At 49.8% G+C, this 16,289-nt stretch overlaps 7 protein-coding genes across 7 annotated transcripts; 3 read left to right on the top strand and 4 right to left on the bottom strand.

The window, feature by feature from the left end:
- Positions 1 to 2,771: 2,771 nt before the first annotated feature.
- Positions 2,772 to 3,131, bottom strand: FPOAC1_013043 (uncharacterized protein; the record flags this gene model as incomplete). Its single annotated transcript, XM_044857385.1, has 1 exon — positions 2,772 to 3,131. The coding sequence occupies one exon, from the start codon at positions 3,129 to 3,131 to the stop codon at positions 2,772 to 2,774; it is 360 nt and encodes a 119-aa protein (XP_044701568.1).
- Positions 3,132 to 5,336: 2,205 nt separating this feature from the next.
- On the bottom strand, positions 5,337 to 8,113 carry FPOAC1_013042 (uncharacterized protein; the record flags this gene model as incomplete). Its single annotated transcript, XM_044857384.1, has 5 exons — positions 5,337 to 5,609; positions 5,667 to 5,807; positions 5,871 to 7,253; positions 7,309 to 7,622; positions 7,684 to 8,113. 5 exons carry the CDS (start codon positions 8,111 to 8,113, stop codon positions 5,337 to 5,339), a joined length of 2,541 nt encoding a protein of 846 aa, XP_044701567.1.
- A 233-nt stretch (positions 8,114 to 8,346) lies between these two features.
- Positions 8,347 to 9,613, top strand: FPOAC1_013041 (uncharacterized protein; the record flags this gene model as incomplete). Its single annotated transcript, XM_044857383.1, has 3 exons — positions 8,347 to 9,090; positions 9,144 to 9,243; positions 9,303 to 9,613. 3 exons carry the CDS (start codon positions 8,347 to 8,349, stop codon positions 9,611 to 9,613), a joined length of 1,155 nt encoding a protein of 384 aa, XP_044701566.1.
- A 398-nt stretch (positions 9,614 to 10,011) lies between these two features.
- Positions 10,012 to 11,815, bottom strand: FPOAC1_013040 (uncharacterized protein; the record flags this gene model as incomplete). The annotated part of the gene is made up of 4 exons (XM_044857382.1): positions 10,012 to 10,106; positions 10,155 to 10,469; positions 10,520 to 11,207; positions 11,258 to 11,815. 4 exons carry the CDS (start codon positions 11,813 to 11,815, stop codon positions 10,012 to 10,014), a joined length of 1,656 nt encoding a protein of 551 aa, XP_044701565.1.
- A 651-nt stretch (positions 11,816 to 12,466) lies between these two features.
- Positions 12,467 to 12,901, top strand: FPOAC1_013039 (uncharacterized protein; the record flags this gene model as incomplete). Its single annotated transcript, XM_044857381.1, has 1 exon — positions 12,467 to 12,901. The coding sequence occupies one exon, from the start codon at positions 12,467 to 12,469 to the stop codon at positions 12,899 to 12,901; it is 435 nt and encodes a 144-aa protein (XP_044701564.1).
- Positions 12,902 to 13,902: 1,001 nt separating this feature from the next.
- Positions 13,903 to 14,213, bottom strand: FPOAC1_013038 (uncharacterized protein; the record flags this gene model as incomplete). Its single annotated transcript, XM_044857380.1, has 2 exons — positions 13,903 to 14,151; positions 14,205 to 14,213. The coding sequence occupies 2 exons, from the start codon at positions 14,211 to 14,213 to the stop codon at positions 13,903 to 13,905; spliced, it is 258 nt and encodes an 85-aa protein (XP_044701563.1).
- Positions 14,214 to 15,118: 905 nt separating this feature from the next.
- On the top strand, positions 15,119 to 15,547 carry FPOAC1_013037 (uncharacterized protein; the record flags this gene model as incomplete). Its single annotated transcript, XM_044857379.1, has 1 exon — positions 15,119 to 15,547. The coding sequence occupies one exon, from the start codon at positions 15,119 to 15,121 to the stop codon at positions 15,545 to 15,547; it is 429 nt and encodes a 142-aa protein (XP_044701562.1).
- Between the last annotated feature and the right edge of the window lie 742 nt (positions 15,548 to 16,289).

Raw genomic sequence — 16,289 nt, 5'->3', positions numbered from 1 at the left:
TATTCACCCGCTTACACTCTTTGACGATCTCGTTCACTTTTCGCTGGCACTGTGTTACTGCTCGGAGACGTCCTTCAGTAAGCAATTCGTTACTATGATTGCCGTTTGGAGCAGCTTTTTCTGGCTGATCCAGTGGCAGGATCGCCAGGGCTTGTTGAGGGCGGGGGCTTGAGAAGCATCTCCAAATATTGTTGATCGAGGTCTGCGGCGACAACAACGGTTTCTTCTTCTTTTTCTTCCTTGTTTTCAAATTCACCCTACCGCTCCGCGAAGAGCTTTCTGAGTCAGATGAAGTAGAATGTGTCATGTATCGTAGATGACACGCGAGAACCAAGTGGTGGCAAGCTGGGGGTTTTATAACCCAATCCTAACAGCTCGATTGAGGAATAGTGGTTGATAACGGACTCCCTGGAAGTCCAGAATGAGATGTTTTCTTCTAAATCTTCGCTCGCAAGCCTCATTCATCTTTACGTCCAATCTAGCGCGCATCAACGTGAGCTCCAAGATCCGGAAACGGACTTTTTCAGACTTCGTTGACCGAAATAGGGACTTCAGGCGACGGACATTCCCACGGAGTCAAGCATGGAATATCGACATTCCACCTTCATGTCAACTCCGAATCTGGTTGCTATCCAGTAGGTCGAACCCTATGTAAGAAGAGCCAGAGGCAGAAATCCATCCCCTTTGACTGATCGATTGCGCTGTATAAGCTCCGCAGCCCTAAGTGGACATTAAGTAGTCTGCTTGTCCGAAGGCGTTGTTCATGTTGAAGCAAAAACGGGTTGGTTGTATTGTTGTTAGTTCTAAGTTACATGTGTCTGAGGAGCACAGCTCCTAACATAGTATCCACATCCCAGCCACCAGTAGGTCGGACCACCTTAGCCACACTGTCTCAACAGTTCAAGCCTTGGGTACACACACACACACACAAGTCTATTACGCCCGGTAGGCCATAGCCCAGAGGGCTCTATGAGCTAAAAATACATACATCTCGCCTGGTCGTCGCTTGTCTCCTTGATCCCCATAATTGTTAGTAATTAACCTTGGGTACATTTGCTACAACACGTAAGTGTTGCTGATTGCCATGTGCCCCACGCAGTATGATCAAGAAGGATTACAGTAGTTTTGTCGCTTGCTGGAAGCCTTTATACGACTGGTTGGCACTGTAACAGACAAAGCCACTTCTGGACTAGTGCTTATGCCAATGGCTACTTCCCGGCGGCTAATAGGCGGACGGGTCCCGTCCCAGTTTCCATTTTTGGTATAATTTTCTTCCGCTATCGGATTACCTCACGCCTTGTTCCACTGCCTCAAGTAGTTTGACGAGTCCCATTTATCAGCTATTCCAACAAACCATTGGCTTGAGGTGAATAGCCACGACATATCTGAGTTCCAAATTTACTCCAAACTCTACTAGAGCTAGAGCTGTACCACAATACAACTTTCTTCCTCTTCGATAGCCGAGTACAAGGCTTCTTATTCATCGATGTCCTGCTAGGCTATTTCCCAAAGCTCACCGATGCCTCTTCTGCTTGTGAACAGTCGCCCGTTCTCGGTCTCTCGAGCTACTTGTGCTTCGATGCGATCAGGCTCTGCTTTGTCCTAGTCTGAATAAGCCACCATCTCTTCTTTGGTCCATTCTCTTAGGCTCGTTGAGGCTGCGCAGCACCTCCCCATCTGCTTATGATCAAGACACCAGCTGTAGATTGCTTTTGGATATGCTAAAGGCAGGCCCATTGCTTTCCTATACTGGCGGTTACCTAGTGAGGTTCCCGGTGGCTGGGCCTTATACCAATCATCTCTTGACGCGACGTATCCCTGGTGGATTGCTCGTGGATCATCGTATCTCAGCCGCGTTGAATCTGGAACTGGATCTTGCAAGTGTAAGGGTGACGATGCTGGCGGTCCGATAGCGGAGCAAACTATACCATATATGGAAACTGGGACGGGACCCGTCCGCCTATTAGCCGCCCTACTTCTCAGGTACGCTTGTCATACGATACAAGTACGTTTACAGGCCAATTTTCAGCCCAAACTGGACGGCAAGCTTGGCTTTTTCCCAAAGAAAGACAATGTCGTTGCAAAGAGGAAAATGCCCATGCACTATACTGTACAGTAGGGGGCGGGTGCAATCCACTATCATGCTTCTGTGGGTGCGACAAGGACAGACAGGGATCGCACTGGTGTCGTCGACACGTGAAGCGGGCGTCACACCTAGTCTGTTTTGGGATACTTCCTGCAAAATTGCCCAAGGTTTTAGTGCAAAAGAGTCAAAAAGCTCATGTTAGGACTATTCAGCGGCCTGAGGTCGTGAACAGACATTCTTACCTCATAAAATCGGTCCTGCAAACAAGTTGAAACATTTTGTGCACCTGCACCTTCCGGTCCAAAAACAGTATGCTCTTTGCAAAGCCTAGGGTGGGACCATCCGGGTACATGGCTCCACCTCATAAGCAGACGTTTTGTCAGAATTTGGCCGCCTTATGGATGCGTAAACAATTTCTGGCCAAGCGGATGAAGTACAGTCCCGGCCGAAATCAGAGGCCGCGCCCTGGCTTTCTACAAAAAGTTTCTGAGCACAGACCAAGTCGTGGCTGGTGTGGCATGTACAGTGCGCAACTTGAAACGTCAGAAATGGGATTTTTCACCAAAAATGCTGACGCGCCATAACGCTTCCAGCGGCTGGTGCTGACAATAACAGCAGTCAACTTTCATCCGCCCCAAGACGTCTAAAACAAGCCTCAGCTTGCTGTCCCAATATGGCGCCCAGGCTATCTGATGCTGGCGCTTACGCCGCGGCTGTTGATGCCTGACAGTTGAGGCGTGCGAAAGTCGAGATCGTCGTAGTCCCACTGGGTTGGGTCAAACGGCTGACTGTCATCCTCCATAGCAGCGACTTTAGGGTGTTTGAATGACGGACGACGACGAGAGGGATGGAAGAGCGAAAACACGACAGCAACACATGGGAAGACGTTTCGTGACACTTGATTACAGCTAGCTAGAACATTCTGCCCGTCTGAACCACGCAACCCCATGGCCTTGATCTCTTTGTCCCTCTTTTGGTGAACCCCTTCGTTCAGAGAAGGGCTAAAAACAGAGCAGCCCCACTTTCCTTTGACCTTGCATCTCATTGAAGCGGTTATCGATAAGCAATCGATAAGAGTATCAACCATTCCGCCTTGGGCTAATGTGCCATGACAGACGCGCCGTCCTCAATTACTCCAGGGTGCTGGGCCTGCTTAATCCTATCCAGAACCTAGTCCGATGCTTCTGACGAAATTTTCTTCTGACTTGCAGCGACAATTCAAGACTAAACACATGGCCGACATGACTACCTGCAATGGCTTCTACAGCCTTACAGATGGCGTTAAGTCACGTGGATCATGCATGTTTGGGAGGACTGAGCCTCGTTGACCCCGCGCGACGGTCAGGCTGCCATTGCTGTTGTCAATCAACCTGAAGGTCAACATAGCGATCGGTTCCAATGGCAGAAGTGCTCGGCGTCGCATCGAGCGTTATCGCCGTGGTTGATCTTTCGGCCAATGTCCTTTCCTTATGCTTCCAGTACTCTCAAGCCGTGAAGAATGCAGAGATCATTACATAAGCATACCAGTGCTCATCCGTCATCTGGCTACTGACTCTGGCGTCTGTTGCTGTAGGGTAATTAATTTGTGCTTTTCGTCGTCTGCTGTCAGCATCACAATATGACTGAGTATATTAAAATAAGAAATAACCGCATTCTGGACGTCCGGAATACAGTAGAGTATAAGTTAAGACGAAATATGCCGATTTTTTGCGGCCATAAGCAACCGTTTTAACGACCGTAAGCGACAACAGCGGCCATTACGAGAAGGTAGGACAAACCATGCCACACACTGTGACTAGCCACACTAGCCACACTAGCCATGCCATGGTCCGTGCCCAGAAACTTTTTTACAAAGTGTCGCACTTAGCGTGCTTAAAGGGTTAAAGTGAATGTGATGTGCAGCAGCAAATACGTTGATTGATTGTTTTTCTTAAGTTGTCTCTTGTGCGGGGTATTCCATTCCGCAGATTTAAAATATACAGGTAGATTACTAAGGCAGTTGTTTCCTGAGGCTGTGAAGATCATGCCTACCCTGCGACACAAAGCCAGGGCAGCCTTTGATTTCGGCCGGGACTGTACTGCTGTTGCGGATCTGGGGAAGTGGAGACACAGATGCGTGCGAGTCATAAGTACTCTCTTGCATGAATGAGGTAAGTACATTAAGATGTGCGCTTTTTCAATCGAGCAAGAGAGTACACAATGTAAGGCTCTACTATAGGTGGATCTGTAGGGCTTAGTTTATAAAACGAGAGTTATTGTCGGAGAGGAAGGTGCAAATACTCAATACTGTCGAGACGCGCTGTGACATGAGATGGGCACGTCTCAAGATATCTTGGACAGAAGTGGATACATCATCTGACTCGTTTCTGCTCCTCTTGTCCTTGCGGCATGAGGGTGACTCGTTGCTTCAGATACATCGTCTAGTTCTTGACCATCGTAATTTGTTGACCGCAGGGTAAGCATACCTCGAAAATACCATCATCAAAACACTAGTCCCAGAATGGCGTTCCCACTTCTTGTCAGCACGCGCCATTGACCATGGGATAATGCCATACACACCTAATTGAGAGTTGTAAGATGGGATCGCCATGAAAAACTTAAACTCAGTGTCACTCTCAGAAACCATACCAGTACACACAGCCCAGCGCAAGGAACATGGCAGTTTGCAAGTGCCAGAGTATAAAGTAAGCCATTTTACGTACACTGGGGCAAATTGCGGACCAGCAGAGATGTGCCAGGCCAAGTAAAATGCTAGTATACAAGCGCTGGTACACAAACTACTCTGGCTTACCTGTGCTGGCACACATGCGCTGGCGCACATGTGCCAGGACATTCGTAGTGGCGCATGCTGGCCAGAGCAGGACTACTAGTGGATGTAGCCTAGCTCATGTGTGCCATTCCGGATACGCCAGCACACGTGGTGTAGCTTATCTGTAACAGCATGGATGGGGCGGCACGTGTGTGCTAGCGCAAGTGAACCAGCGTATACACGCCAGCACACACTGCGTGCCGACACAGATGTGCCAGTGCAACACCTGTACTAGCACACCCAGACCAGCTCAGCATGTATGCTGGTCCATGTGTGCAGGCGCATTTGTTGTACTAGTTAACCAGCTCCAGTTCACCTAAAGTGCCAGTGCACGCGGACTATCGCAGGGAATGTTCTAGCACATAGGTATATGCCAGGTCATCTCGCTGAAACGATTTGATTGAGTAATCTTGATCTATCTCGCAGAGATATTGGGTACAGTTAAAGAGTACCATCAGCATCATCAGTTGCAGCTACCCTATTCCTCTTGATTTGCGGCGCATGGTGAAGAAAACCCTCTCTTGCTCTTTTCCTAGGCCTCATGGAATAAATATCTCCCAAGATATCATGCTCACTATATACCAGGTTTTCTTTGATAAGGATTATGAGCCTGTTCTCTTCCTTTTCCTCGATCTCCAACGCTCTAAAGCATGTGTAAGACGTCAACGTCCTCATATCCTTGTCAGCTATACTGTAGCCTTGTTGCTCGATTACCTGTGACCATGCCGTCAACTCTGCCTTCGTCTTTACAACCCTTGTTCTTCTCCTTACTTCCACCGGGAATGCCATCCTTTGCAAGTCCGAGGTTTCAGGCGTGAGCGGTGGATTGTCCTCTTCGATTTCTCGCAAGTCTGCGGTTTCGGATATGGGCGGTGGGGAGTCCCCTGCGAACGGAAAAAGGTCTGCCTCCTCCTAGTATGGTTGATTAGTCTTTTTCTTTTTCTTGCCACTTGCCATGGAGACTACGTCTCTTACCTCTTGATTTCTCACCCCCTGTGCTTCTGATTCGAGTTCCTTCCTGCGAGATTCCAAGGTGTCAATAACCTGCTCAACATTCTTCTTTTGGTGTTCAAGGCGTTTTAAGTCGTCACTGGCCGTCTCTTTCTTGGAGTTGAGGGCGGAGAGACTCTGTCGCTCGTCTGAAATCTTCTGACACAGGGTCTGGTACTCTGTGTCCAGATCTCTCTTAGCCGCTTCTCCTTGATTTACTTCAGTCTGAAGTTGTGTTTTCCGATTTTCCAGAATCTGTCCCTGCGCTTTGAGGGTTCTGATGCTTTCGTCGAGCTTATTCTCTTCTTGCTTTTTGTCGTCAATTCTTCTTCTCTGGTACTGCGATTCTAGCGAGAGTAACTGGTCATATCTCTCCTGCAGTTCAGAAATGGATGCGCGTAGTTGCTCCTCTTGGCGTACTAATTGTTCACTGGCCCCATGCGTTTGAGGCCGGTATTCATCGTCAACCAGGTCGTACTCGCCCACCTCGGACGCCCTTTGAAGTAACACGTCGATACCGCGTGGTTCATCTGGGTAGATGTCAAAGTAGAGCGATCGTTGGGTGAAGAAGAAGGATGATTCAAGACTTTCCGAGTCGAACGGCTTATGGAAATTCGAAAGAAAGAGCGAACTTTTGTACCTCTCCAAGTCCTCAGGATAAGGTTTGCCGTGCTTATAAGGCTTCGTGACGATGTCTGGATCGTGTATAGAGGCGGGCTGTGAAGAGGATGGTCGCCAGCACGCGCGGGCCCGTATATGATCTATCTGATCCGATCGGCATCCGAGCCTATGAGCAAGTACCGCGAGCTCGAAGAGCTTCGCCTCGTTTACGCTGCTCTTGGGCCCAGCTCGTTTTGGCGTTTCGTCGCGAGGTAAAGATCGAAATTCTCGTAAAGCAAAAAGCCACAGCTGTCTACGTGCGATCTCGAATTGATCGATGTCGCCGACGTGAACCAGTTTGAAACGAGTGTCAGATACCTGTAACAAGCAACGGCCATCGCCTCTCTCTACAAACCCATGATTTAAATCGTCCCATAGGTCCCGCGCGAGACGGCCAGGTGGGACCAGGTGTCTCAGGCAATCGGTAATTTTCTCTAGATAATTTACGTTCCCGAAGAAAATGTCCAACGTTGGAACAGCTCGGTCCGTCGTGGCTGATTCAAGCCGAGACAAGATGGCGGCTCGTTCTGGAGCGTCGAAGTTACGCAAGACCTCGCCAATGTTGGCAAGGTTGAGGTCGGCGTAGGCACCTGACCCTCTGCCACTGACCGCCTTGACAGTGTTCATATCTAACCTCAGTTTCATGCTCACATCGTGACAGCAGATGTAGTCCCAGAAGTCAAACACCCGCCTGATCTGATTTCGGGTCTGAAGCGTCAATGTTTAGAAAAGCATGCAGTGTCATCATTGTCGAAGCGTCTACCTGTTGTCTCGGCATGGCTATTATCTTCCCTATGTTACCGAGGCTGATTCCCCAGAAGAGGGCGGGAATCTCATGGAATCGCCTCAGTACGTCTCCTTGAGAAGACGGACCCGACCATAGCCGCTTCAGGGCTTTCGCTTTGCCCTCGGAATGACGTATAAGCTGGGCGAACCATGGGTTGGGTCTGTGTCCTTGTTCAGGACCGCCATTCTTCAACCACAGCAGAGTGATGTTGTAAAAGTATTCAGCATCTGTCGTTTGTCTCTCGCTCACCCTCTCGTTTGCCAGGTCGTGTCTCGCATCTTCGCTTAGATCTGTTTCTTGGACTTAGCACAGCCATATTCTCGGAACGTCAGGTCGAGAAGCATCGCATACCTGTTGAGTACAAGCGGACAATCCAACGTTTCTTTCGGTTTGCCACGGTTGCGTCAGAGGCCAGAACTCGGTGTTCACCTTTGAGGCAGATGACTTTGCCATCGGCAAGATCCAGTTCAGCAAATACCCCGTCCTCCTTCTTGAGACTTTCGAGGGAGAGGTTGTTCTCAGCTCTCTGCAGGCTTTCCTCGAGCAGTGTTGGATCGATCAAGGCCGGGATCTGGTGGCTGACCTGCTCCGGGGACCAGTCGCACCCGCGTCTGAACATGGTCTCCAAACTAGCCACATTCTTCTCGTCTGGGCTTTCTCTGAGCGGATTCTGTTGCCGGCACCAGTCGAAACTTAGGGCTCCAAATCTGATGCTTGCTACGCCCAAGAAACGCTGCTGCTTCTCTTTGTTTAGCCGCTCTCTGCGGGTACGGGAATCCATTGTTGATGGAAGTTATCGTGGTGCAAATGTCAACAGCGATGGAAAGACACAAATAAAGAGAAACAAAAGGGCCAAAACAGTCACTGCCAATGCTGCAAGGGACGAGACATAGGAGTTTGCGAGGGGCCGACTCTCTGGCGGTTATAACAGCCTTTAATAGACCTTTTTCTTTTGATCTCTCCTCTGGACAGCATATATGTAAGACTAAGTGATATATATCCTATGCTTCTGCCATGGCATCCAGTCCATTCTATCGTGGCATGACCGTGGGCATTATGGACGGCGTGAACGAACCGGATAAGAGGGCCACTCGGCTTGAAGATTTCTTTGGCGGTGGTGGTGACATGGCAGACTTTGAGGTTCCATCACCCAATATAATTCCTGCGGAAGGGGATCCCTCTAGTAGTCAAAGCACGTCCGACAAGAAAGCCAAGACCCTTCACGGAACTCCACCCCATCCCAAGGCTCCGCAAGCCCTGAAGCTCTCTAAGAGAGTTGCTTTTGCCGGCCTCCCAGTGATAGTTGAGAACCGGGAGACTGTGGCAGGTCCTAAGGAGCACGTAGAGCATAAAGAAGTAGCCGCATCACAGCTGCATGATCCATCCAAGAGCAGCCCCCTATCACGGCACTTTGAAGCATACTACAAGATCCAACTAGGTCGAAACGAGGATATACCAGTGTGCAGGATAAAACCGGCGGCCTTCGAAGAGAATCCAGCGGTCCTAGACCAGAAACTGACCTCTGTCTTGTTATGGACCCTATCGGGATCCGACGATAGAGTCCCTAACAAAAGCGAAGACCAGGTGAAGATAGTCCATGCGATTGTGAGTGAAAAGTTCGTTAAAGGAATTGGAGGGTACGAGATGCCCAAGCGAGGCGTGTTCACTATAGTGTACGAATTCATGCCAGTATCTCTCGCAGATGTAGCGGCGTCCCGTAAGGTTCGTGGTTCCGAACTGGCCTATATCCTGAAACAGGTTTGTGCCTCAACGATTCCTCACAGTCAAGTGCTCATGTGCTCACATGCAAGATCCTGGGCGGGCTGTTGTACCTTGAGGGACGTGATATGGGTAACGCAGAGTTGGATTGCTCCAACGTGCTGCTTGATACGTCTGGCGAGGTCAAGATTTGTATGGCAACCCCTTTCCGAAAGCAGATTGGCATCCTAACTAACCTTTTTGTAAAAAAGGGGGTCAGCATTTCTGTTCCTCTGGGACAGCCGATAACTTGGTCGCCGGTTTCTGGAGAATAACAGTAGAGCTCATGAATGGCTATGTGAAGGAAGACGTGCGAGGGGACCATCTTGACTACGCAAAGTGGACGGCATACCCAGAAGCTGTCGACTTTTACAAGTGTCTGGAGACTTTGAACAACGCTACAAGTGATGGCGTACGTCTGTTACCCACTAAGAGCAGCACAGGTCGTAGCAGGTTCGAGACCATCAAAAAGGTAAGAGAAGAACCATTCCACATGATGTGCGCCTGGTCGGGAGTGAGCTAATCCCGAGTGAAGCATCCATTCTGGGCCACGGCCTGCAGACCTCACGAGGTTGGGGTACTTGCACAGCTTGTTCTGTACACAAATCGATGGGTAGTAAGTAAGTTATAGAGAAATATTCTGATACAAGGGGCGGTAGATAAGCTATAGGAGACTCGCGGCTACGGGAACGTGCCTAATAACCTGGCGCGAGTGAAATCGTAGATTTATTTAGTCTAGGTTGATCTATTTACTGCTAGAAGAAGTGTGTTCGTAAAAATACAAAGCCAATTTCCCGACACCTAAGAAAGGTTCCGGAGCAACAACGTGTAGCAAGGCACAACCCGCTTCCCAAGGCGACTGTCTCTGATATCGTCAGTTCAACTACCATGTGCAAATATGAGAGGATGATAACGAGTACATCAAGGTTGATAATCTGTAAACACTAGGTCGACAGCGCGCGAATGCTCTTCTGCAAATTCGACGAGCGTGTTCCTCATATCTTTGGAAACCGACGCTGCACGTGCTGTCAGTCTTGCTCGGCATATTAAGATCAAAGACTGACCTGCGATCATGGTGGGCTTCTCGGAGTCGTCATGAGCCGGGGTCATGACTGCATCGCAGATCAAAAGTGTCTCGAGAGGCAAGTGACGTTTGTAAACCTTGATCCTAGTCCTACCTGGCTTCTCACTTTCCTTCTTTTCCATTTCCTGGATGAACAGCTGGACTTTCGGGGGCAATAAGGAGTTTTCCTCCTCGTAACACATGGAAATCTTTAAACCCGATATTTGCGGGGGTTTTCTGCCTCCCTCCTTCGTGTCATCGCCTTCGTCAAGGGCAAGGGCAAAGTCGATTATATCAAAAACCGCATGTGATTGTTCTATAGCACTGGTCAATCGGAGAAGAGAATAAAAGAAGCAGGGGACCTACTCCAGGACGGGATATGCCAGATGAGATGTATGGGCGCGCTACAGATTCCACGCGCCCGAATCGCATGCACTAGCCATTGTAGATACGGCGCGACAGCCACCACACCTAGGCCTGTGGCAACCAGCAGGATCGTTTCATACCCTTTCATGTCGGTTGTAGATCCGTAAGGGCCCATGTAAAGACCAATGTTGGACTTCAAGCCACGCTTCACTGCATCCCGTAACTTGCTGGTGAGGCCGCGGTTGACATCGACAAACACCTTCAGTTCTGTTTGCGCATGGGTTGACCAGTTGGCAACGGTGAACGGGTGGCTCTGGACCCCTGATAGCGGGCCCAACGGGATCCATAGGTTAATGTATTGCCCAGGCTCGACCTTGACTGGCTTTCGCAGCGCCATCCTGACCTGAATGTAATCGTAGCTACCATTCTGACCGAGGGACACCGACTGAAACCACCAACCGTTCGTATACACAGTCTCCCCGACCTGCCAGGTCAGGGAGCCTACGAAGATGCCGGAGATCACATAGAGAAAGATGCGAGAAAAGTTCGTGTCGGTCGGAATGTGGCGCCACATGGCGAAGCCCAACCATCCTGCTGCAAGATAGTGAACGGACAGCAGCATCTCATAAGGAATCCATGACGGGAACGTCCTGATAGGTATGAGGACGAAGTAGATCCCGGCAAGCGCCTGTGTGATGTCAGCTCTCAACAGCTTATCGCGGATAGCGGGCTCGTTACTAAAGCAGCATAACGATTGTGCTCCTGATTTACAATAGACCATCCGTGTCTGGAGAACGATCCTACGACGTGGATGGTGGACAGCATGGCAACCACGTACCCTACACTGGCGTGTATTCGTCTCTGGGCACGAAGCCGAAAACGCAAGACGGAAGCGATGAAGTCGAGGCAGGGGCTAATATACATGATTATGAGGTTAATGAATGCTAGCTTGCCCGCTCTAGAGCAGGCCTCTGCTATGTCCTTGGCATTGATGAGGACGCAGCACAGGTTTGGTGCAAGGTAAAAGATAAACATGAAAAGATGAGCCCAGGTTATAATATCCACGCTACTTCCGCGACGGAATGGACCCCTATACGCCAGACGCATCACCACCCATTGAGAGATTCTTCTTCCCAGGCGACCGAAGAAGGGGAGCCTGTAGATGCGTAAGGCCGGTGGACATAGGCAACGGAGAATGATCCGTATGACACGCCGCAGGGCTAGCAGCACGAGAAAGCCCGTCAACCCTATTGCGTACCAGTCCGTTACGGTTAGGATACTAACATCAAGCTCCATTGATGCGGTGAATCTTTTGATACACGAGGGAAGGGGGCAGCCAGGATATCGGATGCCATGCATATGCATATAAGTGCCTAGACAGGCCGTTCCAGCCGCTTCATGATGCAGTGGCGTGGAAATGAACTAATGCTTACAGCTCGGTTTGGCTCCTGTGAGTGCGAGACCAAAAGTCCAAATCGGTCTTTTTCAAGGTTACCGATGTGCATCAAGGACAAAAACTGGCCGAAAGTCTAAACCCAGTTCTGTGCTTTCTTCTGAATTTGTACGCGCTCGGCGTCACAGGATCTTACGTTTGGGTCTTGACGAGCCTTCGTAGCAGCATGGCAAGCTCGCGTGCAAGAACTACTCATACCCACCCAGCGCGTCGCTCGTCCTTGACATCCTCACGACAACGGACGATATGAGCGCAAGTACACTACTATAGCGACCGATAATGTACGACATGTGTCATGTAACGCAGGATATGTCTCTAAGTCTTATACGTTGCGGTGTTCAAGCCCTCCCAGTCCGCTAAAAATCATTTATCTGTACTGCTGGTGCAAGAGCAGAATAGGTTCCAGCGATCAACTGTTGGCACCATACTAGGCCCACGCGCGCACCGACATCCTCTGCGCGTCTGGTGTTCACATCTCGTTACAAGAGCGATATATGCGAAGCCCCAGAGAACCGAACGAAGAAGCGAACATCCTGTCCGGTCCTGAGCGTGACACAATGTTCATCTTTTGCTCCGTCCACAGTAACCCCTTCCCGGAGGCCACTTCACCTCTGTCGCGGATTGGGCGATACGTGCTTGCCTCCGTGCTCTTCATCACCGAGTTGACGTTGCTGATGGGCGTGCCAGCGACGACAGGCTTTCTGGCATGGTCTACTCGAAACCAGCTCTGGCCGGCTCTGAACGATGCGGGGCTGGGGAAGGAAGCAGAGGAGGTCCTGGGCTACCTCGTCTTTGACACGATATTTCTTGGTTTGCTGATCTGGGGTGCTGTGCCCGTTCTTGCGGCGAGCAGAATGGGTGGCAATAGAGGAAGGGTGCTCACGTATGCGGCGTTCGGCGGGATGACGGTGGTGTTTAGGGGAGCATGAGCAAGAGCGCCGGTGTCCAACTATCGCGTAGTCCGTAGCAGTGCGTGCCGCGTCGTTTGCGTTCAAGGGGGCGGGTAGGAGCTCGGAGCAAAGGCGAAGGGTACAGAGTGCCAGGGGTTCAGAGTACCAAGTGGATTGGGGGTACAGAGTATCAGGTGGATTGGGGTTCAGAGTGCCAAGTGGATTGGGGGTACAGAGTATCAGGTGGATTGGGGTTCAGAGTACCAAGTGGATTGGGGTACAGAGTACCAAGTGGATTGGGGTACAGAGTACCAAGTGGATTGGGGTACAGAGTATCAGGTGGATCGGCAAGTGAATTGGGGTACAGAGTACCAAGTGGATACATCAGCTATGGCGCGTATCGCGTATCGCATTTCACGTGACGCGTGACGCGTGACGCGTGATGCGTGGGTTCATGCATCCAATGATCATTCGTGGAGAGGCACTCTTGAATTACCCCTCTTCATTTCTGACGATGCTTAGTAGCGGGGATCCTACCTATGCCCGCACTTGGGCGGCGACCTGTTGTCCAAGATGATCGTGGAAAAGCGATAAGGTGAGACCGACAACGAGGCATTACGAAAAACAACCACAGAGGCCACTCCCTGCGACAATTCTTCCTGTCTGTTCGTGATAACCAGCAAAATGAGCCTTGTTATCATTCCCCACACCATCGTCAATCTCACCCAGGGGTGAGCTCTCGAACTCGTCGGACAAAACGGGCTACCTACACTGCTGGGGCTATATCAGTTACTAAATCAGCGGAGAGGAGGGTGAGCTTGGAGACAACAGGAGAAGACGCTCCAGGAAATGTTCCATATTGCAAGGCGGCGGGGCACTGATGCACATAGTGGTAGACGGGTATGAACGTCTTGGTATCACATTGAACGGGGCACATTGAACGGGGCACATTGAACAGGGCGGCTTTCCATCCATTTCGCTACCCAAGCACTCTTTTCGTCCAACTCTCGCAAGATCTTTCTGAACAAGTGTTGCTCTGATCAGTAATTTCGTAGCCTCTTCGAAGCAGTGCCGGCATAACAATACTTTTGACTTGCCGCTGTCCGCCGCAGGTTACCGTTCGGCAATAGACTGGAAACCAATTCATAAGAACACATTTGCTCAGCATAGCGCAGTGATTCCAGGTAACCTGTAAGCACTCGTGGCAAATTGGACGAGTGGAGGCACTGGCAAGCAACATGATCCTGACGAGGACGACAACAATGCTTTGATGGTGGCGTAACAGCAATCTATGGTATACTGAATCATTCTTTGTAAGACTGGCAAAGCTAAGTATGCTTACTAGGAGCATGAGACAAGACAAGAGTAAAATCAGTACATGGTAGATAAGCATTGTCACTACCTAATAGCTCAACAACTTTATTTTAACTCGTAGGAAATATGTAAGAAAGCATGGGCATAGCACATCACTCGCACAAGGTGGTCAACAACTCGACGAGACATCCGTTTCCTCATCTTCAGGCTTTTCCATGGCTACTTCCTCTAATCGCTCCGCTACTTCCGGATTGCCCATGACCGTTGCGATTTGGGGATAGGTGAAAAGACCACGACCAAATACGGTACCATGGATCTGCTCCTTCCTCAATGAGAAGCGCGATGGTCTTCCAATTATGAGGTGCCTTCGTATCGACTTTTCTGCGGTTGAGTAGATGGCCAATAAGAGGAAAGGAGAGACAAAAAGTGCTTTGGAAAGGGGCTGTGTATACCCAAGTTGAGGGAGAGGAAATCAGCTTGGCACTCAGTAGAATATGTGACAAAGACGGTTTGAAGGTGGTGAAGAAGGAAGTTGGGATATGAGACTCGAGGGGGTATCACTCCTTTACGTAGCGTCCGCATGAGGCTGCGAGCGGCTAAGGACCAGCTTTACCACGTAACATTCCGATACACCCAATTAAGGCGATTTCCGGCCGAGCAACCAAGCTTTCCGATTTGATCAGGCCCAAATCAGGGAACAGCCCTTTGATGCAAGTAAAAGAATATTATACTCTGACAGCCTAAACAGTCTCTGGAAAAGCTAGTCTGCCATTCCATCAATAAATAGTCTCCACAGGGACAGCGCGGGCCTAAGATCCTAGGGTATATAAACTGGTACTTCTCCTCGCCCCTGGAATCTGAGAAACAATGTCGTTCACATACCTGCTACTGAGCTAGGGCTACCTCTGACATAGAAGTCATAACCAAACCCTACCACATACAATGGCAGCCCTCAGGTGCCCACAACGTGTCGAGGAAGGTGCCCTTATACGGACTCCTTGGTCTGCCCACGTCATGATAAAGGACATTCTCGTAACTACCCAGGTGGGGCCATGGATCTTTTATGGTGTTCTTGCTCAGACTTTAGATGCGATTTCGTCGGACTGGATGAGCTCCGACTGCCTTCTATGGGTTTTTGACGATGAGTCAGGGCCACGGATGTGGCAAGACACCGCCCAGCCGTCGCCCTTCAATTATGAGGACCCCGAAAAGAACTTTGACCAGATCGTAGGCCATTATGAATCCCATGATGGAGAGTGCTATCTCGCAGTCAAATGGAAAAACTGCCTGGCACCGACGTGGGAGAGAGAGACAGGCATGATGTGTTGTAGTCGTACCATCACGCAGTACTTCGCCGAGAATTATACTTGAGTCTTGCTTACCAGACTGTTGCTTGTCAGCCACTTTATCTGACTGGCAAGACTTCTCGAGGTCGCTTCTTTGTTGCATGTGAGGCCTTCTCGCTGCGGAACCTTCTGATGGGGAAGCCACCTTCATCCGGAGCATTCTGATCAGAGAGCCAGCAGTGGCGGCCAATACATGGGCACCTAGGTGCCCAAATAAAGTATAAAGTTGCGCACCCAGGTGCGCCGCCTGACTAAGCGTGGCACCAATACATAGCCTACAACAGGACGGTTAGGGCTACTTTGGAGAGCTGTTGCTGGACAGATAGGCGGGGGATGAGCTCAAATATACAGCTGTAGCCTAACTGTGGGTTAATGGCTGATTAAAGTCTTGAACACATTATTTCACGGCTGTGTAAGTGAGCCTGTGTCAAAGACTCATGATGTTTCCAGTGAGCTACAGGGTAATTTTCACTTAAGCCCAGAGAGCAAAACACCGGGCCTCGAGTGCTATTGTAGCAATTACGGTTGTTACGATTGGTTACCGTAACAGCGCTATAAGGCTCTATAAGCAGCTGTAAGCGCTACCGTAATTGCTACAATAGCAGTTGTATCTTTTGGCTTTAGGATAAAAGAGACTATCTTCTTTAACAGAATATATAATATATAGATAATAATTAGCGTTTTCAAAATATTTAATTATAATAAAAGTGGTTAGTAAGAAGTTAAAAAGATAGCCATTTATGTGACGGTTGTGATTCCCAAGGGAT

The sequence above is a fragment of the Fusarium poae genome, assembly GCF_019609905.1.
Source record: "Fusarium poae strain DAOMC 252244 chromosome Unknown contig_1, whole genome shotgun sequence".
NCBI lineage: Eukaryota > Fungi > Ascomycota > Sordariomycetes > Hypocreales > Nectriaceae > Fusarium > Fusarium poae.
The sequence above is the reverse complement of the archived record's forward strand: the minus strand, read 5'-3'. Positions and strand labels throughout refer to the sequence as shown.